At 42.1% G+C, this 23,938-nt stretch overlaps 1 protein-coding gene across 4 annotated transcripts in view; it reads left to right on the top strand.

Annotated features, from left to right (window-relative positions):
* carmil3 (capping protein regulator and myosin 1 linker 3) overlaps window positions 1-23,938 on the top strand; it is a 102,745-nt gene that overhangs the window by 22,449 nt on the left and 56,358 nt on the right. For all 4 annotated transcript variants that reach the window (XM_086202860.1, XM_086202859.1, XM_086202862.1 and 1 more), the window contains exons 6-12: window positions 1,690-1,781; window positions 2,155-2,225; window positions 2,394-2,467; window positions 14,975-15,050; window positions 16,288-16,376; window positions 19,936-20,030; window positions 21,153-21,239. In XM_086202860.1, the coding sequence (XP_086058986.1) occupies window positions 1,690-1,781; window positions 2,155-2,225; window positions 2,394-2,467; window positions 14,975-15,050; window positions 16,288-16,376; window positions 19,936-20,030; window positions 21,153-21,239 (584 nt within the window). The remainder of the gene's footprint in view (window positions 1-1,689; window positions 1,782-2,154; window positions 2,226-2,393; window positions 2,468-14,974; window positions 15,051-16,287; window positions 16,377-19,935; window positions 20,031-21,152; window positions 21,240-23,938) is intronic.

Here is a 23,938-nt window from a genome sequence, read left to right as displayed (position 1 = left end):
CATTACTGTCTACCTTTTGTTCACCTTCACAATCTCCACTGCAGTTGTGAAGAGCCATCATAAATGGTGTCTATCTATTTATACTCATAAATAAATACAGATAAATCTGTTTCTGTATGAGCACAAGTTGGCATGAAAAGGATGTTTCGAACGTGATTGTGCGTTTCAGGGTTGAGGCTCTCAAATTATTTTTACTCAAGGAGACCAAGTGAACCAAAAATGACAAGAAGTAGCTCTTAAACACCAGAAGGTTAAATATTTGTCTTTTTTAGTTTTATGGACTGAATAGCCTATGATGTGGGGAAATCTGAGAATTTCACTAATATATGTATATATACTGTTTGGTATCACTTCCAAGTACGTGCGCTCCCCCTCAGTTTGTCAATCATTTCATTTATCAAATGTATTAAAATGAAATTCTTTTCAAAGAACAGAAAAAGCTAACATTTGAAAAGTGTTACAAGAAAAACTTTGTTTTCATTTATAATATGAAACAATGTTTTTATTCATAACAGCTGTTTACTTTTCATTTAGATGTACTGTAAAAATGATTTAATTCATTCACACCTGCTGGTTTGACAATTAAAATGTAAAAGAGGGAGGGAGGGATGTCCCGTGGTTAAGGAGGTGGGGGGTTCAAACAGTTCATGAAGACAAAGTGTATTCACAGCTCCATCTGAAGTCTCTTTCCAGTTCTCTGTCCAAGAGACTGCACAGGACCCTCAACCTCCCAGACCTCTGGTAGAGGACCTGAGCTTCAGGAGGACATAACGCATGAATAAAGAGCACAAATTTGTCCTAATCCTGTGCAGACAGGAGTCACTCTGTGAAAACAAACCATGGAAGACAGTTGTGACTTTTAGACCGCACTGACATTTGGGATGACACTGTATGAGTCCAACTTGAAGGCTACAGATTTAGCCTCCTTGATGAGTTTATTATTCTTTTCCCCATATCTCCTCTCAGGCCCCAGTCCTAACAGACAACTGCATGAAATCACACATAAGCCAAAATGCCCCATTAGAAGCCATGAAGGGTGGTCTGCTGATGTCAGAACACTTAACAATAAAACAGTCTGGACTGGACTTGTTAGTGATGACACTTATTTTAACTTTCAAGTCCAGCTTTTCATTAGTGATGACTCAGAGAATTTTTTTTTTTTGAAGGAGAAATCCTGTCAATAACCTCCCCCTTTTATGGGTCACTGTAGTTCTTTTCATTCCAAAATCAACAAGAAGCTGCTTAGCTCTACAAAGGTTTATATTTAGGTGGTTTGTCACACACCACAGAGACTCACAGCAGGGCTCGACCGATATGGGATTTCTGAACCTGATACAGATTTTAGAGCAGAAAAAAAGTCACTGATTACCCATAAGTGCAACCAATATAGGGATTTTTTTCTCCTGGACTGAAAGTAGACCCTTTCTATTTCTTTGTGTACCAATTTTATATTGATATGATGATGTAAAAGTACTCTTAATGCTAATTTTCTTAAACAGATAACTTATTTGATCAAAACAAATCGACTTGATGCATTACGTGACTCGAGAGAAGTGTGCACACAGACACACTTATCACTTTCAGCATACTGTATATTCTTACAATAAAATACAGAATCCTCAGTGCTTGTAGGAATAGTTCTGCATGCATTACACAGCTACGTGTTACGTTGGCTTCTCTCTCTTTCAGCCCTCCTATTTGTCGAGCAGAAGGTGATGTGACAGATGGGAGTCACAAGTTTTCACCCAACTCTGAGTCGTCATTGGACCAGAAAACCTGTGGTGAGTCTTCTGCCTTCGCTGACAATACACCAAACCATTTAGCAGACCCATACTTAAGTGGGTCAGAAAATGAGGGTTGCTGGATGTACTCCTTTTCTTCTGGTAATCCCATTAATGTATGAGAAGAGCTCAGTCATGGTGCCATACTTTCATCTCACCTCCATGTTTACAGCTGCACTCTCGCTGCATTCTATCTCTGTCTCGCTCTGCTTGGGGTACGCTTTCATCTCCGGCAGGTACTTTTCCTCCTCTTCATCCATCTGAAGAGAAAGAGAGCATAGAAAATACTCTCTAGTTTATTTTACCCTTTTTTTTTTGGATCAGTTAAGGTCTGGTTAGGATTGATCTGTTTTGTGTCCTCTTTATCTTTCAGGAGGATTTTCTGAGACATATGCAGCTCTTTGTGACTATAATGGAATTGGCTGCAAAGAGGAAGTGCAGTGGGTGAGGAGACTGTATAAAACCACTTGTCTTTGTTGTTTTTTTATTAGATTTGAACCCACCATTGACTTTTGTGTAGTGAAAGAATAATTTGTCTTTACTGCCTTGAAAGTTTTTTTTTTTTTTTTTTGGACCTATCATTTCTACTCCTTGCTCTCAATGCTGCTCCAGGATGTTGACACCATCTACCACTCTCAGGACAACAGAGAGTTCAACTTACTGGACTTCAGCCACCTTGACAGCAGGTGACATGCTTTTCTTTAATCTAAACCACACGCAGCATCAAGATACACTGATGGCAAAGATGCAGTTAGCATTTGATAGCTTGATAGCTGCATGTACATGGACTTGTGTGTCCTGATGATATCCCGGCTTTGATCATATTCCGAATTTTGGGGTTAAATTCAACACAGAAGAATCTGCATATTCATACTTATGCATACATGATAATGCTAATATTCTTCGAACTGTGTAGAGGCCTGTCACGTGTACAATGCAAACTAGAGTGACTATATGAGACAACTGGTTCATATTGCTCTTAGTAGGGGGAAGGTGGTATGGCAAAAATATCGTGTCACGATTTTTTTATGGCACCATCATGATCTAGATTCTCCTTTATGTCGAATTTTTAAGGCTGTTGCTCAAGTTACTGAACATTACAATCAATCTCAACCCCATAAATAATTAAAAATATATAGCCTCCAAGAAAAAGAGTTATTTCAGTTAGCCCAGTGATTCCCAAACTTTTCAACCCCACCTGGTCCCCACTTGGCTTTATAGAATCCTTACAATTACGTAACCATTTGATCATAATGATAAATTAATTAAAAAAAAAAATCAAGCCTTTCTCCTCAAGGGGTGACAGTGAGACATAAGAAGAATGTGTGGTTCTACTCTCATCAGCCGGTGGCTGCATGGAAATTAGGACGAGTTCAGACCAGCCAGCCTACGGAAGAATCTAAATCAGTCAGGACCGCTTTCATCAAAAAGAAAACCTAGTTGTCATCGCAGAGTTTAATTTGGCGGTATGCGTGTGTTCTGGGACCTCCCTACTCTTCCAGGAGCATACATCGGAAGCCAGAGGCGAGGAGAGCAGCAGCAGCAAAGACCCCTAGAGGGTTCAGAGGGGAGTCGGCAACAATGACAAGAGAAGTGACATTGATTAAGTCAGATACAGAATGTAAAGGAGGAGTTGGGAGTGTCACCAGATGGCATGCAGAGGACTTAGTAAATGTAGGCAGAAGCTGCTGTAGATATGGCACCTTGAATGTAGAGTATGTGGCAGGAGATCAGCCGAGCCAATGATGCACTGAAGGAGATGATTGGTTGATATGCTGAGGTGTGCTGGCGTGAAGCAGCTGATTGTGAGCTGAACTTGACTTCATGACTGGCCTGAAGACTTTGCTTGGTTTTCAGCTGCAGCGACCTCATTCTTTCACTCACTAACCAAAGCTTGTGACTATTTGGTGAAGTTTCACCATCAGCTGATAATACAGAAAATATAATTTCATTGTTTCTCAAAATAGGGGTTGGACAACCACATTTCTTAGAAATATGAAGTTCTGCTTAATTCAAGGGTGCCCAGATTTTTTTCATTTGAGGGCCAAAGCAGAAACTTGCAGGAATGTCTGGCTGTGGACCAAAAGCAAACATATTCCGCATCGTCATCGTCCTCCATTTAACCTGATCGGGGTCGTGGGGACAGCAGCCTCAGAAAGGAGGCCCAGACTGCCTCCTGTCCCCACTGTAAACAGTGTGAGCAAGTTGCTGCCTTCCCCCCGAGGCGACGGACGGTTTGCCAGAACCTTTTCAGAGCCGACTGATAGTCATTCTCCATGGCCTCACCGAACTCCTCCCATGCCCGAGTTTTTGCCTTCACCATGGCTGCACACTGCTTGGTCTGCCGGTATCAGTCGGCTGCCTCTGGAGACCCGCAGACCAACCATACCCTGTAGGCCTTTTCCTTCAGCCTGACAGCTCCCCTCACCTCTTATGTCCACCAGGGGGTTAGGGGATTACTGCTGCGACCGGCCCCAGCAGCCTTACGGCTGCAGCTTAAAACAGCTGCCTTGATAATGGCAGAGTCAAACATGGTCCATTCGGACTCAATGTCCCCCACTACCCCCGGGATGCTGTCAAAGCTCTGCCAGAGGTGGGAGTTCAAGATCATCCTGACAGGTTCTTCTACCAGGCGTTCCCAACAAACCTTCACTGCTCGTTTGGGCCTACCAGGTATGCGTGGTAACTTCTGATTCAACTCCCCACCAGATGGTTATCAGTTGACAGCTCAGCTCCTCTCTTCACCAGAGTGTCCAGAACACACGGTCGCAGGTCAGATGAGATGACTATAAAATCGATCATAGACCTGCAATCTAGGATATCCTGGGTCCACATGCACCGATGAACATCCTTATGTTCGAACATGGTGTTAGTTATGGACAAACTGTGACTCACACAGAAGTCCAATAACTGAACACCACTATGGTTCAGGTCAGGCCTGCCGTTCCTCCCAATCAGGCCTCTCCAGGTCACGCTGTCATTGCCCACGTGAGCGTTGAAGTCCACCAGGAAGACAATGGAGTCCCCAGTTGGGGCACCATCCAGCACCCTTCCCAGGGACTCCAAAAAGGGTGGGTACTCTGAACTGAACTGAACAAAAGCAGATACGTTGTGTAATTTAAGTATCTTTTGTCTGTGTACCGCTGTTGCTGCCGCTCCATTTTTTCTTTCACTTTGGTGCCTGATCAAATTATGAAAGAATAATTATTAGGGATCCTACATGTTTAGAAACTTAACATATTTTCATATTGTTTTTATCTTTATTATTATATCCGGCAGGTCAGATCAAGCCTAATGACACGAATAGTGCCCCAAATTTGGTGTGCCATTTTGGCCCATGGGCCCCACTTTGAGCAGCCCTGCTCTACTTTGTTGAGAACAGCTGCAAATTGTATCTTTTTAAAGATAATTTCTTAAAACTGGCCACGGAAGAGTGGCATAAGAGGAACAGTGACCAGCCAGAGTGATTTATCCTGCAGAGACCATGATTTGTCTTTATTTTAACAGTATTTCATTGCCCATCTGTTATATTTCGAAATGATCATTTAGCTTGGACCAAAATCATTTTTTTGACAAGCCATAGGAGCAGGGGAGCTTCTCGAAACTTGTAATAGTGCAAAAAAAGACAGCAGTCCTTGGAGAAAACCATATATACAGATCAAGACATGTGAAGTGAAAAATACACATGAAGTCATAGCGTGTGTATATATACATACATACATATATACCCTCACATACCCTAACATCCAAATATAGACACACATTTATCTCCTGTGTATCCTACATCTTATGGGAGTCAGAGCTTGAAAATCCTACAACTTTCACTTTGATTGAGTTGCTTGATGCTACTTCCTCTATGTATTATTTCTCTGTGCCTCTCGCTCTCAGCACGGATGGGTTGCTGTCGTGCTTTTCTTTGAAATGCCTTGCTATGGGATATCATTTGGGTTTTGAGAGTATGTTGTAGGTGGCATTTAGGTCCTCCGATGTGGTTTTACAGCTCATAAATCATCATATTCCATTGCTTTTGTTCTCATGGGTATCTGGCAAGCTGTTGCATTTTAACACATAAGAGCAATGATGACAATGACAATAGCGAAAACACTCATGGCTTTGAGGGGAGCCAGTAAGTACGGGTTTAACGCTAAAAGTCAATGGCTCTGAGAGGATGTGATGTAATCGGGTATCACACTCTGGCTCTAATGTTCCATTTTTTCTGATAATATTTTGATCCATTTAGTCTCTGAAAAAATATTCTCTGATATGCCTGTCTTGGTGTCCACCTTTGTAGAAAGGTCTGTCATGCTAGGTCTTGTGCCTTTTTTTCATAACCTTTCTCATCACAGCCTCATGTTCTCCTCTTCATTGGATCGAAGTCCCTTTCTTTTCCATAAATTCTAAGAGATCTTTGGAGTTGACCATAAAATATATTTACTCGAAGGCTTTTTAGACTGGTAGACTCTGATTACAGGGTGCTTACTCCTGTTGATCAACTCTCCCTGTGTGTCTAAGATTGTATCGTCACAGGTTTGTAACTTCCAGAGGAAGGGCAGTTGCGGAAGCGTGTCAGTGTAAGAGATGTTTATTATGTTCTATATAGAACCTGCCAATTTGATAAAAGCGTTAGACCCTTCTGCTAAAGATGAGTGCCTTTTTCCTGATATTTTTAATCTTAAAATGGATTAGGTATACTAAAAGATGAGGGGCATTCATGAAATGTTCTGAAATTTGTTCTCATATACAGATTGAGTTTTTCAGCCTTCAGTTCAGTCTTAGAACCATCAGGTTCTGCTTCCAGTCTGTCAGTCCTCGGCTCTGACATGTACTGTGCACCTCTTGCAGCATTAAAGTCTTTGCAGACCTGTGTGATTGTTGTCAATCGACACGCACAGGCTATGCTTTCTTTCTGTTCGACTAAATTGAGGGATAAATCTCTCTTTTTATTGTAAAGAACAGATATTTGCATAAGAACATTTCGTGAATGTGGCTCAATAATTCTTTATAGACTTGTCTTTCCAGCACTACTCAATTTATGATGCACTGGGCAAGAAGGCAGCAGACAAGGAGGCGATGTTTTCAGTGCTGTTTGCCATAAGCTTCACCAAACGCTGTGGAGGGCTGTAGCCTGGGCCAAGGTCAAAACCATTAACTGTGGGGCAGATGTTACCATGGCACCAAAAAAACATGTTTTTTTTTTTTTTCTCACCGTAGGTTTTGGCCCCTCTGACTGCTTATTGTTTGATCCCTATGAGGCTTCTCCAGTGTGTCACACCAAGTTGTTCCTTCGCTTCTTTACTCATCTCAACTGAATCTGAGGGACACATTTAATCTTCCCCATTGGTTTCTGTAGGTGCATTTAGAGTTTCTCCTTTTGCATTTCTGACAGAGAAGATGCTCAAGGTGCATTTGGTCCCTGTGCCAGTGTAACTTTTGATTAATGTCCAAAACTGTAAAAGTTACTGTCGTTAGAAACTTAAGCACTTGAAATCTCATTGGTATTGTGTCTTTTGAAATACATTTCACAGGAGTAGAGAGCCACATCAATAACAACACATCGCTGGCCTGATACTTTTTGACTGCACTGTAGTTTTGAAGGGTCTTCTGTATTCTGCATCTTGATATCTTGTATGAAGAGTTTCCCAGACAGTACAAGCTGTCAGATTGTTTTCTCTCTGTTGTTCAAGTAGCTGTGCGTGTACCATGGCCTTCCTTGGGTAAAATATGGTACGCCTTTTACTTCTCTCACTGGCTCAATTTCTGTCCTCTGCCTCTAGTCTGGGAAGATCACTACAAAGGGAATGATATGCTTGTCAGAACCTAAACGCAGGAACAGCTGTAAGATGCCATATGCCTTCTCCTCAACCTCCCTGCGTGCTTCTTTTTAAGCCCCTCATTTCTTTTTCCAGACGCATCGAGGAAGCACTAATTCAATACATTGCTCCAGAATCGCTGCTCATAAAAAGACTTGACAGCTGACATGCAAATGGAGAGTTCAAACTAGCTTACTTCTTTTATTTTAGGAATGCTTATTTTGCCTGGAAATCATTGGGGTGTATGGAATCCTTTCCACTTACTATGTGTGGAAGCACCAGCAGATCCGTCTGCAGAGTATATACTCACACTTTAAAATGCACATCTCATCATTGGAGCAAAGCCTCGCTATGCTGCTAAATCAAAAAGCCATTCATAGAAGCATGATTGCTGTAGCAACTCATGAATATATTAATGCATTACATAGTGAGAGAAAAGCCATAGCATTGCTGTTGTTTATCTCCAATTATTTAGTGTATAACAAAAGAGGGAAGCTTTACATGGAAGGCTGTCTGGCTTTGCTGCATTTATTGTTCCCTTGAGCCCTCAGTCCACTGCTGAATAGCTCTCCTTGATAGAGGATGTAATAACTGAAAAATGGAGGTGAAATTTGACTAAGGTGTCAAGATCGATCACAAAAACAAGTGAAAAAAGGCTACAAATGACTGAGGGAAGGACTTAAGAAGTTGTCCTTCCATGACCATGTGCCAGAGGCTATTTCAGGCACATTACACTTCTGCTCCCCAACCGTGTCCTTCCACATTTCCACTGCCTTCATCTGTTCTGATGGGTCCCATCTACGATTACAGCAGGTAACAGGGTGATGCTGTTTCTGCTGACTGCTGTCTGTCCAAACAGTGTCTCACTTCAATCCTCTTGACTGAAAACGGACACCTTTTCTTCCCCCTTTGGCACCCTCTACTCTTGCTACTCCTCTGTTGTCTCCCATTTCATTTCCTCAGCTCTCACGTTCTCTCTCTTTCTCCGAATCATTACCCCACCTCCATCTCCTAACGCGCACACACACGCACACATCCCGCACACATCCCGCACACATCCCGCACACATCCCGCACACATCCCGCCTGACTGTTTTGGTCCTGCTTGACTGGGAAAAATGGCCAGTGCGAGCTGTCATCATGGTGCAGAGGTGACTGTGTGACTGTAATTCAGGAGATTTTGTGCGTCTCTACATTTTTTAAAATTTGTTTGTGTGAGGATGGGAAGCCATGCTTCTTGCCATAGCAGTCCTCAAGTGTGACTTTTCATCAACTTTCTGTCTGGTTTTCTTTCTTTGAGGCACCTACACACGCCTGAGTCTGCTCGATGTTCCTGCCTGTTAAGGGAAGGTTTTTGTCACCGCGGCTGCAAGATGTGCTTGCAATGACTAGCTTGTAATTATCTGCATACATCTTTTATTGATACACCAACTTGTTCCCCCCTTTTTTTTTAATTTCAGTGTTTCTGTGTGTGTGTGTTCTTGTACTTGCTACATATTGAGGACTAGAATCTGTATTGAACCAACAGAGTTAGGACATTTTTTGGAAAGTGAGGACATTTCAGCTGGTCCTCCATATCTTCAAAGGGTCGTATGAGGGTCAAGACTTGGTTTTAGGCTCGAGGTTAGAATCAGGTTCAGGTTAGGTTTAGGGTCAAGGTCAGGGTCAGGCAGTCAGTTGTGATGGTGAGGTTTAGGGTGAGGGGCTAGGGAATGTATTATGTCAGTGAAAGTCCTCACAAAGATATAAGTACAAGGGTGTGTGTGTGTGTGTGTGTGTGTGTGTGTGTGTGAAAGGTTCTGTCAGCTCTGCAGCACAAGCCAGGGCATTTCAATGGAGATTCTGATATTTTAGTTGCCTGGCGGCCGTTCTGTTATTTGACAAGGAAAGATAGTAGACCAATGGCAAAAACAGATATAGAAGTGTAAGGGTTGCTGCTCCATTGATTATAATGTTTATCAGCTGCTGTGACTCTCGCTACTCTCACGTTACACGTCGCTGACAGACCTGGCATGTTTCAGGCTTTAGGCAACCAATGCTGAACTTTTGCATATCAAAACAAAAAGTTAAATATTTCACTTCTGCTGAAGAAATATGCAAACCAAAAAGAGCAGATTGCCAAGAGATGTACTGAGAATGAACTTGTTAAATGGTTGATGTCTTCTTTCAACTTTACCTGGAAGCTATTTAATAATCTAAAAGGCTTCTTTCCATAAAATTTCTGAGCACATTCATGTTCCCAGGGAGACTGTGATTTGAAAGACCCACTGACCTTTTCTCCAGTACCACCTCAGGACAGTCTTTGTGTTAACCCTTTTCCTGGCCCAGTCTCTGAATACCAAAGTCATCCGTAGTTCACTGTTGTGCACATTGCGAGTTGTAATAAATGTTACAGCCTTTTGCTGCTGGCATGGCTTGAAGGGTGGTTTTAGATTTATTTTTCTGTTCGTTTTGGAAAAGAATCTGTCCTCCCATATGGACACTGAAATCGCTATTGGTCTCTGTAATCATTCCTCATGTGCAATCTGGTTGTGAGGTGATCCTCCCTAGTTTCATCCAAATGTAAGAGAAACTTCATCTTTGTTGCTTTACATTTAAACATACAGGCTTAAAGAAAAAAGATTTAGAACTCTGGAAATCATCACTTTCAAACTGCTAAAGCTTCCTTAACTTTCAACTACGTTTACTCAGCACTAGGATGTGGTTTGCCTCGAAGGCTGTCTGTCAGAAAGCCCCAGCCCGACAAAAAATATCTGACCTTTAAAGAACTCGGGGGAAGAAATATTAATAGGGACAAAGAAGTCATTTCGTGGTGGGTGAATGGTGAGTGGTCAAGACTGCCAGCCGGAACACCTTGTGCTGAGCTTGGCTATCACTAGGGGGGTAATTTGGTAGATAATTGAAAGTGGGTTAAAAGCACAACTGTGGTTTTGGGGCGCCAGCTGATGAAAACATATAGAAGGTGGTCACACATTCAAGCCTTGATACACTTTTTTTTACTATCACATTTTTTTTGGGGGGGGGGGGGTTCAAGTGAAACCTTTCAAGCTATTAACAGTATATTATAATGCTTTTCTGTCAAAACAAAGGGACAGGAAGTATATTAGGCAAATGTTGTTAGCTAGCAGGAAGGGGCAGTGATGCCCAGCTGATACTTCAACTTCCATTACTGATGTGTTTGTTTCCCATGTGAATGCGACCACACTGCAGGCATTGCAATCACTCAGAGACTTGATCACATTATCATGTCAGGTATTTCAATGAGTACCTAACTTCAGGAGGTTTCCCGTATAGCATTAGGTGGCAATTGCTTTGGGCCTTGTCCCTCAAAGGACCTCAGGGGTTTTGCTTCCTTTTTATTTTCTAAACATTTTTCTTCTGGTGTTACTCAAAAAAAAAAAAGAGATGACCTGTAACTTGTAAAATGTTTATAAATTTCACATTGAAAGGACTATTCCCTTCCTGTAGTTGAGCATTGGGTGACCAGATGTCCCGCTTTGTGCCGAACTGCCTCCTGCTAATTGAGACATTTTCTTGCACTTTGATTTGCTGTAGTTTTCAGGTGCCAAGACAGGCGTGTATCTTCATTCTGGCTTTTAATGTCAGTAAAGTAAGGGCAGCTGTAATCTCAGAGATGTCGACCAAACTGTGGCCAACATGCAAGGTAGAGTGTGCAGCTTGACAGGTCAACTTGCTGCCCATCTGGGACCAAGGCTGTCATTGTCCGGCCAGTGGCTACACCTTCATACCCACAGCAAAAATTGCAAGCAGATTTTAATGGAATAGGGTGGAGCTACAACAAAAACTGGGAGCCAAGTTATCCAGGGGTGATGCCTGATCAGCTTTTAACAAAATTCACCAATTTTATTTTTCAATTTCCCTCGAGGCGGGTGGGGTGGGGATGGTCTTTGGAAGGCATGAACATAGCCAAATTGACAGAAAAACTAAAATATATTGTGTTTATGTGCTGTCAGGTGATTAAAAATGTATCTAATAAATTACAGGATTTATAATGAATTAATCGAACTAAATGCATTTTAACCTCATATGTGCTTAAGATCTCCAAATAAAGAATTAAAATACTAGGACATTACAAAATTGAAGTGCATGACTAATCAAATGAATACATTAAGAGGGGAAGATTTGAAATCCATATTTTTATTGGTGATTTAATACAATCTAAGTCAGGGCGTCTTAAGGCGGAGTCTCAAACAGGCGCTTTGACTGGCGACGCATGTTTGAAGTGATGAGCCACTTCCAAGTACGGTCCTTCAATGGGCCAAGTTTAAAAAGCTTGTGTCTGGATAAAATTCACATGGAATTACCACTCAAGTGTACTATCATTAATCTTGCATTCATTTTTATAATGTGTTAATTTGCAGTGTAATTAATAACTGGATTTTTTTCTTTTATATATCTTTCTAAACTATTGATGTTGTGCCCAGGGGCACAACATTTTACAAAAATATTTTAAAAGATGTTTGTGGCAGGCAGCACGGTGGTGCACTGTGGCCCCCCAGCAAGAAGGTTGTGGGTGGAGCCCCAGCTGGAGGACAGGGTCTTTCTGTGTGAGTCTCCATGTTCTCCCTGTTCCTGCTGGGTTCTCTCTGGTACTCCAGCTTCCTCCACAGTCCAAAGACATCAAGAGGGACCAGGTTAATCCAGACTCTAAATTGACTGTAGGTGTGACTGGGAGAGCCAATGGTTGTCTGTCTCTATGTGTTGGCCCTGCCATGGACTGGTGACCTGTCCAGGGTGAACCCCGCCTGTCACCTGAAGGCTGCTGGGATAGGCTCCACCCACCTGCCACCCTTAACAGGGTAAGCAGTAGAAAATGGATTGATGTTTTTTTGCACATTTACCTAAAATGTAGAAATGTATATTGATACTACAGTGCAAAAATAGACTATTACAAGAAAAACTCTTTTTTTAATTTAAAATTTACAAATGTACCACAAATGTAAATGTAGGGCTTCTCATTTAGTTGGGTGATCGATATCATGATAGTATTGATGCATTATTGTCCTGAATTATAATTCATGTTTTAATACTGTGAATGCTGCAGTAGGTAACGGTTGAGTTCTTTTTGTGGATGAAGCGCCATCTGATGGTGACACCTTGCAATTGAAGGAGTAGTTTTCACAGTGGTCACCCCCATGAGGGGGCAGGTGGCGGGCATCTGGCTGGCGTCTGGTTTGGAGGGGAAATTTCAAGCGACTACATCTGTATTTTGGATTCTTTGGCGCTCCAGCTGCCTTTTTTTTCTGAACTTTCCTCTGTGCTAGCTGACATTAGCATAGTTGACTTATAAATAGCTACCTCTTCAATGGATACACTGGATGTGAAAGCTAAGTGGGAACTGGAATCTAATGCCGTGATTGCTGACGGAGAATGGGAGAGTTCTTCGGTGCCCTGGCAGAAATGTTTAAGCAGCCCAGCCTGGAGGGAATTCAGCTGGAAGTTAAGAGTAAGATATTTTAAAACTCCTTTGATAATATCTAGTTACGACAGCAACTGTTCCCCCCTGTGCTGGAGAGGTTGTGGCATAACAGGGGACTTTTCCCACATCTTCTGGGACTGTCCTAAATTGGTAAAATTCTGGGAAGAGGTGAAACGACAAATAAGTGAGATTTTAAAAACAAATAGACCAATTGAACCACAGCAACTGACTTTGGGTACAGCATCAATAATTGATTTAGGGAAAAACCAGGTGTTTTTGCTAAGGGTTCTTCTGTTAATTGCACATAAAATGATCACAGTAAATTGGCTCAAACCCCACCCACCCACCCTGGACCAGTGGTACCAAAGGCTTAAGGATGTAAACTGCATGGAACGCATAACAGCAACCCTACGACTTCAGACTGACTTATATCTTGAAAAATGGGCACCCGTTATAATGTATTTGGAGAGATGAGAATATTGTCTCTATTTAACTGGGCTGGATGGTATTTTTATTCCTTGTTTTATTTTATGTTATTTTATTTTATTTTTCTCCCTCTTACTATTGTGGACATAATTAGACCTGCAAAGAATATTGTGTATTGAGTACCTTGTCATAAGGTTTTGGAATGATGTGTGTGACTCTGTCAAGGAACCTGTTCTAATAAATGTTCAAAAAAAATAAATAGCTACCTCTGTTCTGGTGCCCGTGTCACACTGTCAAAATAAAAGCCTAGGACTAATAATGTTCAAAATAAAAGCCTAGGACTAATAATGTTCAAAATTAAAGATTTTACAGATATAGTGACTCCTTGCATTATAAGACAGTTTCTTAGGGTGCAGGACGTTTTGATGGGCTGGATGTGGCCCACAGACTGCAAGTTGAATGACTCATGCTGTATTCCCTTCTTGGTTGAAACATTTTCATGAAGCCGGAAGAGACACCCAGGCCTCTTTTAAGATCAACTTTGAAAGCCTTGTCCTGTATACCATAAAAGTGATAGTGTAAACCCTCACAGATCCCTCCGGTGTCAAGACAGCAGATTGACCTGCTGGCCCACATGTCCTGTTCCGTACAACACCGACACACGGCATGACTGAGTAAGACATCATGGAGGTCAATTTCATGTCCTGCTGTCACAACCTAAATCATCCGTCAGTGTGGATGATTAATGTTGACGCGGTGCATCATCGTGTACACTCAGGCTCAGCTGTGTTAGTCAGGACCGACTGCCCTGGTGGCATGTTTAACAAAAAAAAAAAGAAAAACACACAGCTTTTAGCTATTCTGCTCCTCTGAGAGATACTATAATGTCCTGGCTGCAGTAGTTACTGGCAACAAGACCCCTCTGGCTACATCACACTCTTTCTTCCTCTTATTCTTTGTATTTTCCTTCTTTCTCCATCCTCCCTCTCTCGCTCTCGCTGGGCCTCCTCTCTGCTTCTCCTCTCTCCGCTGCTGCTTGTTTGTCTGATGATGTACAGCAGGTGTAGCAGCACTGTGGCTTTAGTTGCACCTCGGAGGATTCTAAAACTCTCGCTGTCTCCGCGCGCCCCCCCCCCCCCCCCCCCCGCTCTCACAGACACAGCAGCAGCCCACAGACAAGCCTTTTTGTGTATGTGTGTGTTTGAGTTCTGCAGCTGGGATCAAACTGTGACTTTATTGAATAATACACTGACCCAGCCATCGATCTTTACATCCCGCTTTCTCTTCCTCTGCTCCTCCCTCTTAGCGTGGCTGCAGTGTAAGTCATCCTTTAGAACGCAGCCCTGCCCATCGTGTTCTCTCCTTCACCATGATAAACTGCTTGTTACAAAACAGGCAGGCACAAAGACATTTGGCCCCAATAATGTGAATTTACGGATAGGTGACTGATGTGTTTGAGCTGATGGAGTTGGCCTATTTAAAGGTCTGACTTTGATGTGTGACGTGTGTTCGTTCCAGGGACCTGGCTGTGATCGTGGCATCCATCGCCTACAATACCTGGTTCACCAAGCTGTACTGCAAAGACATGCGGATTGTAACTATGTCTTTTATTAAAATCTTGCTTACATTTAAATGATCAAGGCAGATGCACTCCCCTGTAACACATAGCCTGATACATCGGAGAAAAACGATCGAGTGATATTTATTTTACTGATTCCACCCCTTTATGTGACTTCAAAAATGAACAAAAATTCAACAATTGTTGGTTATAGTGTCTTTTTAGGTTTATTCTACGCAAATGAGTTTTGAAATGTAACTGAGTTGAATTGATAAGTAGTCACGCATTGGTGTTTTTGGATCACACAAGATTTTTCCCTCCCGTGTTACTTCTTTGTGACTCCAGAAAGAGCCAGCCATGTATATTTAGCTTGAAGCTAATGGCAACTGATGGCTTACAAGGGCTGCGGCAACAAAACAACGGCAAGACTGCCCCAAAATGGCTATTTACACACCACTAAGCACATTGTCTGGTATAATCCACGCCTTCTTTATCAAGCCATCGGCAATCCAGAAAATTTGTTCAAATGAGCTAAAAAAAAACCCAATATAATCCCTTTCATTTTAGAATTGACTGTGGCACCTGATGCACTCTGCTCCCATGAACTGGACTTCTGTGTTACAGTTTGTTTTTAGCTCAAAGCTCAGTTTTTAGATCAATGAGCATGCAGCTGGGTAAAGAAGAGTCCTTGAGAGCTTTCCACTTGGAATAAAAGCCATTATTTCAGATTTCCAACGTAGCCAACAGATATCCCGTTAAAGACTTCCCTGTTTCTTAGCAGCCCATTGTTTTCAGTCCGTATCGCAACTTGAGACAACTTGAGACGTTTGAACGGAGCTGAAAGATGACGAACACAAGGGGATCGTTTCATAAGTAGCCACTCCAACAGCTTTGGTACATCGTCAGACGACAGCCATCTCAGCCAACGCATTCCGTCCCTTCTGCACGCTACATACACTGTTTACATGGTCAGAACCGGGGCCCGCCCATACCTGATTGGCCTTAATGTCCTTTTGCCTTTAGATTCTGTATTGGTATGCATAATCAATTCGTAAGTATGAGAGAGTCATATGAATAAAATCCAAATGCTTTAATTTACAATATTCTAAAAAATATATCAAACTAAGAGTATGTTTGTTTGTAGGGGTGCATCATAAGTTGTGTTTCATATTTTGCTTCTCAATTAGATGTCAACATGAACACTATTCTGTTCAACTATTCAACTTTTTTTGTGGTATATTTGGTTTTCTTTGTTTGTTTGTTTTTGTTGCAGGGGTCAGAGGTGGTGGACCAGGTCCTGCACACAGTGAGCAAGTCCAACAGTCTGGAGGAGCTCACTCTGGAAAATGCTGGACTCAAATCGTAAGTTTCCTCCTGTCTGACTTCATCATCAGGCACCCACCACTCTCTTCAGCCACTTTAGAACTCCATTGTACGACTGCACGTCGATATGACTCTCTTGTTTACATGAAAGATGGAGTGTCAAACAATGTCTGCTGTAGATCTGTGATTCCCAAACTGGGGAACTTGTGCCCCAGGGTACATGTTACTGTATTACAGGAGGTCTGCCAGAAGAAAAAGGTTGCATCTTCTCAAAATCTTTTCAAAAATGAAGCGGTGGTGAATGTTTTTCCTGCATTCTATCTTTTGCTCTGAGTGGCTCTGAACATGATCCGCCTAACTCCACGTACCTAAGAGCACCAGGTATTAGCCAATCAGAGGTCTTCTGCAGATTTGGCCTGTGTCTAGTTCCTCCTCAGATACTGCCTTACTTGCTCATATCTGGATAAATGTTTGATAAGAGTTTGGCTCTCACCCATGGGAGCACCAGAAGCTGTCAGTGGACGCGTCAGTCGCAGACCGAGGCTCAGCTGTTGAAACCATCTGCTATGGGGTAAAGGGGCACACAGCGGGAGGTTGAATGTTACAGGGCTTAAAAATTTTGGGAAGCACTAAGTAAGCTGTTCTGCTGTTCTGGCTGTCCCTTTCTCAAAAGACTTCAAATCAGCACTGTGACTACCTCAGCCTGCTGAGCCAGCGGTGAAACATCGTGTGTCCCCCGTTCTGTCTCCATGCATTTTTATCACGTGGCCAGACCTTGAACACACCGCGTAAAAGGGACTTTTATGTAACTTGCAAGGTTTATCTGCTCTCCATCTCCTCACACCTTTGTCACTCAAACACTCCTCTGCCTCTCTTTCTTTAGTGCCCGCAAATGTCCCCACCTCTTTGCTCTCTTCATTTCTTTTCACCTGTACTGTCACACCTCTTCATTCACTCCCCTCCTCTGCCATCTTGACCTTTTTAAATGCTCCTCTTTTTATCCTCTTCCTCTCACCACCTCTCAACTCTACCCGTACATCTATTACAGCTTGAATCTCTCTCCTACCTGCCTATGGTAGATGTGCAGTTTCTCTATCGAAACAGTGGGAACAACACTTTTCACCTTCATGGCCGGTGTCATTCAGCGCTGCAGTTTCTTTATTTAGAGTTAACTGAGATGAATTGTCCACTGTGGGGGCACAATAACTTAGAGCAGCATAATGATGAAGAGCAAGTTTTTATACTCGCCTTGTATTAAATCATTTCCAATAGAGATGGCAATTTTTATTACAGCCTCTGCACCAAAAGCTGACAGGGAAAAAAACTATATGAAGGCGGAGTAAAGCTACTCAAACAGCATATGACTGCTCAATAATTTAAGACTCTCATTTAAATACCTTCTGATATAGGATATTAAATAATTGACTTCTGGGTCAAATGACTGAGAACTGCTCAGGTTGTCCAGTTTTTATTGAACTTTTACTTTTAATGATTTTAAGTTTCAGTGTGTTGTTATGGTTCAGACAAGCCTCTTTTTCTCATTGATTGACTTGATCTGTTACCCGACATGCCAAACCTGCATCTCCAATCATCTGTTCCAAGTTGAAACTTGCTGATTCGTAGACACTGAAGCTTCTTGAAGCTTTCTGCCTGGTAGTGGTTCAAGATACTTGTGAATGTGTTGTGGTGTCTGTTTCCTCTGGTCACCACTAGTCTATTGGTCCTGGATGAACCTGTCCTCAATGACACCTAATATCTCTAAATCAAGTTTTTTAAGCCTGCACTCCCTGAAACATTCAACCTCCTGCTGTGTAACCCTTTACCTCCACAGACTCTCAGACGATGTCACATTTTGCCACATTTGTGTGTCTGCTGCGCAAAGGAAATGTAGCAAACTCAAAATAGGCCTGAAAGATGAAGACATGACAGTGTTATTATCAGGATCATAATTCAACTCATATTTCATCCGTCAGAGTTGACGCCAGCTATGAGAGAATCACTTGTGGCTAAGCTAGCACTGCTACCACTAATGCAAGCTGTGTGAGATGCAGTCCTGGAAGACCAGGAGCAGGTGGTTTAAAAGAATAATAACTTTATTTCCATCCATCGTCGTCTTCCATTTATTCCTTACTTGTAAGGGTCGTGGGGGGGGGGGGGGGGGCGGCTGCAGCGTATCCCAGCATCTACGGGTGAGAGGCGGGGTTCACCCTGGACAGGTCGCCAGTCCATCGCAGGGCCAACATACAGAGACGAACAACCAGTCACATTCACATCTACGGTCAATTTAGAGAATCCAGTCAGCCTCGTCCCCAATTGCATGTCTTTGGACTGTGGAGGAAGCTGGAGTACCAGAGAGAACCCACACAGGAACAGGGAGAACATGGAGACTCACACAGAAAGATCCAGAACATTCTTGCTGTGAGGCGACAGTGCTGACCACTGCACCACCGTGCAGCCCCGTTTAGAAATTGGTTTTAAAATTGTTAAAAGTTAAGTTAGGCTTCTTTATAAGACATTGGACCGCAGCCTGTCTACAAGAGGCAGGAAAAGTAAAATATTGGTTCCAACTGTAAAACCTCTCTGTAGGTGGGGCTATTAGGCTGTGCATAGCTAATGTTGGGACCTCCTGTCATGTTACTTTCTTATGATTCTGATTCTGATAGCAGAGCCCCAACCTCCATTTAAAGGTTTGTTCAACTAGCTTGTAAAAACTGTGTTAACAGATGCATTGTATAGCTGTTATATTTTTCCTGTAAATTAACAGATGTACACCCTCTGGTCCTGCTTTTTTGATCTGCCATTGGAATAGAAATGAAACCAAACCCAAAACTGTGTTGTTCAGTTGTCTGTCTCTAAACGTTTCAAAAGCAGAATGTTGAGGTCAACTCCAGAGTTTACTCCCGAGTTACTGGAAAGTTTACAACCACAAATTTTAGATGTCCTTCATGTTCAACAATATTTCTGCTGCAGGAATGTTACTGCACGCATGGACACATTAATAAAGGCTTTAGCAGCCTCTCTGGTATTTAAATACAATAATCAAATAAACAACAAACATCAGGGGAACACGTTAAATGAATCAGAGGACAGCTGCTGCATGCAGGCATTTTGGCATATCTGAAGGTTTAAACCATTAAAGCGTGGCGGAGGATGCAGTCAAGCCATATTGCTGCCCTCCTGGGTACTCAAAGTTGTCCATTTGCAAGGCAAATCCACACATAGCTTCAAGGAAACATTGAATTGTGTTGATTATTTTTAATGCATTTTTTTCGATAATTAGTTTATATATTCTTTAGCCAACCTTCATTTTTATCAAACAATAATCATAATACTCATAATAAAAATTATGAAAATGGATTTTAGTTGTTTTTAATGAACCTGGTAAAATAATGACGTTTTATTGTTGCTGTTGAAAAGGAACTTGGTTACTTTGAATAATGACAGGCATAGAATATGAACACACACACACTGCCACAGAAGTAGGATATTTGGCCCATTGCCAAGAGGTCCATCAGGGAAATCTCTCTGAAATATTTTCTCAGTCTTTGGGAGTGGGATTGAATTGGCATTTTTGAATAAAAACCTAATTTTTCTCCAGGGATTTTCCACAGAAGATGGCGTCGGCCCTCTCAGAGAACCCAGCCTCCATGATTCACTCTCTCAACTTGGCTCATAACACGCTCGACAACCAAGGTACCTGCTCTCTGGGCAACTCGGAGCTTCTGTTTCGACTCGGCTTATGTTTGCTCTCAAGGAATTGCAAATCAATCTCTGTCCTCAAAGAACCCTTGTTTTCCATATCTCTTCTCTCATACTCACTCTGCCGTCCTTGATGCTATATCTATGAGTGGTCCGTCTCTTTGGAGAGCTGCTTTTTTTTCCAGTCTCGCCCACAACCTGCCACACAAAGCTTTCCTCTTTTGATGCACATACACACAAATCATCTTCCCCTCCTGTTGCAATGTTGTGTATAAATCAACCCCTGTTCTCATCTCCGTTGAGTGAGTATTCAAGATACAAAGAGAGACTGTGTGCATCTGTATGTGTGTGTATTATACTTGCACGTCAGTATCACTTACTAATTCCTTCTGTGTTTTAGTTACTACCACTCGCTTCAGTAAATTCACATATGTGGGTGTTTGTTCTTGGGTCTGTAATTAGTGTGTACAAACAGCGTGTGAGGACTGACATTAGTGTGATTACAAGCAGAGAACTGGTTTTCTTATCACAGTAAACACTGGTCCCAGTGCAGGTTCAGCATGTACACATCCACTTCAGGAAGCTATGAAGATGCAGTAACCATGAAACGTTCAAACCATGAATGACACGCTTGCTGGGTTTGCATGCATCTGTCACACATTCTGTTAGATGGCTGTTAGCAGCTAAAGATATAAATCTGTCAATGTGGGTTTATTTTATCCAAAGAAGAATATTAGGGTCCCACCTCCTGACCATGAACTCTTTTATATTTATTTATATTTACATATATATAAATCTAATGTTAGCATGGCTGCAGTGTAGCTAATCTGATTGCTCAGATGAAGCTACTGGTTATGCAATCTGGATTGACATATGGTGTTCATATGGGTTTGTGTCTATGCCGGGTGTGTGGGCGACTGTTTTCATAGGATGTTTGTGTGGTGTTTTTTTCCTTGTACCTTTTAGCCTGTGGCATATGTGTGGGAATGACTGAGTGTATGACGAGAGGCTACGTTTTGGTTCAGTGTAAAGTTTCAAAGCTGTGTGTGAAGCTATTTTCCCCTTCTCTTTTCCATCAACTCACTGTTGTTTTTCTGTCCCCTCTCCTCTCCTCAGGGGTGTCCAACCTGATTCAACAAGTGTGTCGGCTCAACAAGGGACTACGCCTGCTCAACCTTTCCAAGACATCCCTGTCCTCTAAGGGTAGGAGTTTGTCTCATATACCGCCCCCCCTACTGCACACAAAAGCATTTTAATCAAATGCCTCTTGGAAAAAAGTGTCTTGGACATGGAAACTTTGAATGCTTTCAAGCAATTCCTTTTAAGATTTGAGCCATAAGCATATTTTAGCTGGCACTCGCTCACCCAGAGTCAGCTCCATGCCAGCACTGAATGATCCATCCACCAAATGTTAATCAGGTCAGAATCATAAGTAGTTGATCTGATTTCCCCTGAAATCAGGCATTAGTGTAGTGTCCCATTTCTGTTGCTTTTATCCACACAGACAATACAACCATCCATCCACTAGTATTACAGCAGGTTCAGAACAGATAATATTAATACAGACATAAGTCTATACATAGCATTTGGGCTCCTCATAGCTCATTTCATAACACTATATTTGTGAAATTGGTGTTAATATGATTCAGCTCATATGCTGATTTTTTTTTTTCAGTTCCTGCTGACAAATGGTTAGCATACCAAAAACCCTTGCAACAGAAATGTCAAATATGTACAACAAAGGTAAAAAGCTCAAACTTTCATTCTATCCGTATATCTGATAAGCCAAGGACAGATCTGTACGAGCTGGTCAGGGATGAGTCGGAAAACTTTAAAATAAGTTACTGTTGAAGGTCCTGCTCCCTTGTTTATAAGTCAGTTGGTTTTCGCTTACTTGCCTGAAATAAGTTGAGTGGTTCACATTTACAAAATTAGCTGTATTTGTTTGTGAAGATTATCTTGCTGAAAAGAACATTATTATTCATTCCAGAGCTTATTTAGCGTAGTGATCGAAATGTACTGTGACAGTCCTATTGGCTTAAGGTCAAGGAAATCCATGGTGATACTAAATTCTGCATTTGCCCACAAATATATGTAATCTCTGCAGCAGGTTCCTCACAAGCTAACTAATTAAAAGTCAGGTCACATGAGAATAAATTGTAATTTCTGACCAAAAAAGCAACCCCCGAAAATTGCAACTAAACCAAAACTACCATCCATTTCATCCATTTTCCACCTCTTATTCTGTTAAGAGTTTGGGTGGGGGGGTGGAGTCTATCCCAGCAGCTTTCAGGTGAGAGGCGGGGACACCCTGGACAGGTCACCAGGCCATGGCAGGGCCAACACACAGAGGCACAGACAACCATTGGCTCTCCCAGCCACGCCAACGGTCAATTTAGAGTCTGGATTAACCTGGTCCCTCTTGATGTCTTTGGACTGTGGAGGAAGCTGGAGTACCAGAGAGAACCCAGCAGGAACAGGGAGAACATGCAGACTCACACAGAAAGACCCCGTGCTGCAGCCGGGGCTCCACCCAGAACCTTCTTGATGGGGGCCACAGTGCTGACCACTGCACCACCGTGCTGCCTGCCACAAACATCTTTTTAAATATTTTTGTAAAATGTTGTCCCTGTGGGCACAACATCAATGGATAAGAAGGACATATAAAAGAAAAAAAATCCAGATTCATTTGAAACAGGCCAAAACCTCTTTAGTTCTGTTAGATAATATAAATAGGGCTGTGTCTTTAACGCTTAAATTAGATTCATTAATTACACCGCAAATGAACACATTATAAAAATGAATGCAAGATTAATGATAGTACACTTGAGTGGTAATTCCATGTGAATTTTATCCAGACACAAGCATTTTAAACTTGGCCCATTGAAGGACCGTACTTGGAAGTGGCTCGTCACTTCACACATGCGTCGCCAGTCAAAGCGCCTGTTTGAGACTCCGCCTTAAGACGCCCTGACTTAGGTTGTATTCAATCACCAATAAAAATATGGATTTCAAATCTACCAGGGCTCAAACCCGTAACCTTCTTGCTGTTCGGCGACAGTGCTGACCACTGCACCACCGTGCTGCCCCACCTAAAACTACATTATTTGATTTAGTTCTATGAAAAAAATTTAATTCTGAACTTAAAATGATGAATTACATGCACTAAAATATTAACCTAACATATTTTATCTCCCATTTTTTATGAGTTCAAGTAAAAGAGCCAAATGTTAATGACAAGTGTGCAGCAGCGAACATTTCACCCTTCCAGCAGAATCCAGCCACCTGAGGTCTGCCTAGGACTGGTCACAGTAAACCTGCTCAAATGGCCAGTTCCTCGCATGTTAGTTTTAGGCAGCGTGCATTTGGTGTACTCAGGAAGGATTGATTGTCAACTCTTAACATGAATCAGCCAACATGTGTTTAAGGGTCAACATTTTGGACCCGACCTAATCATGCATTGATTGTAACCTCTGTTACAATCCTTGCCCCAGTGATAGACGTGCTACCAAATGATATGTGTGCTCACCCTAACCTCAGCTGTGGGTGGCACCAGGTACGTGTAAGTTCAAACCTGGCCTTATCTGAACCTGAGGTCTGCTAACACCCAGCAGCTTAAGTTGCATCTTGAATTCCCTTCCCTCTTAGTAGGTGCAAAAGACTCTTTCATGGTGCATTTTCCTAAACGGTTGCACAATTTGGAGGGGGAGGAGCTGCACAATATCCTGCTATGTTTTGATGGTTTCAACACTAAATGCCAGTTGTCTTTTTTATGTTAGCTGCGGTTGCAGGCTTTATTATCACTTCATAATTATGCTTCAACAGTTTTGTAGCTGTACATGTTTTGATTACAAGGGGCATGCTGTACCCATGTGATGTGGGACTAATCATCACAGTGAGTT

Source organism: Aulostomus chinensis, chromosome 5, assembly GCF_037954235.1.
Source record: "Aulostomus chinensis isolate RoL2024-O1b breed Wild chromosome 5, RoL_Achi_v1.0, whole genome shotgun sequence".
Classification (NCBI taxonomy): domain Eukaryota; kingdom Metazoa; phylum Chordata; class Actinopteri; order Syngnathiformes; family Aulostomidae; genus Aulostomus; species Aulostomus chinensis.
The sequence above is the reverse complement of the archived record's forward strand: the minus strand, read 5'-3'. Positions and strand labels throughout refer to the sequence as shown.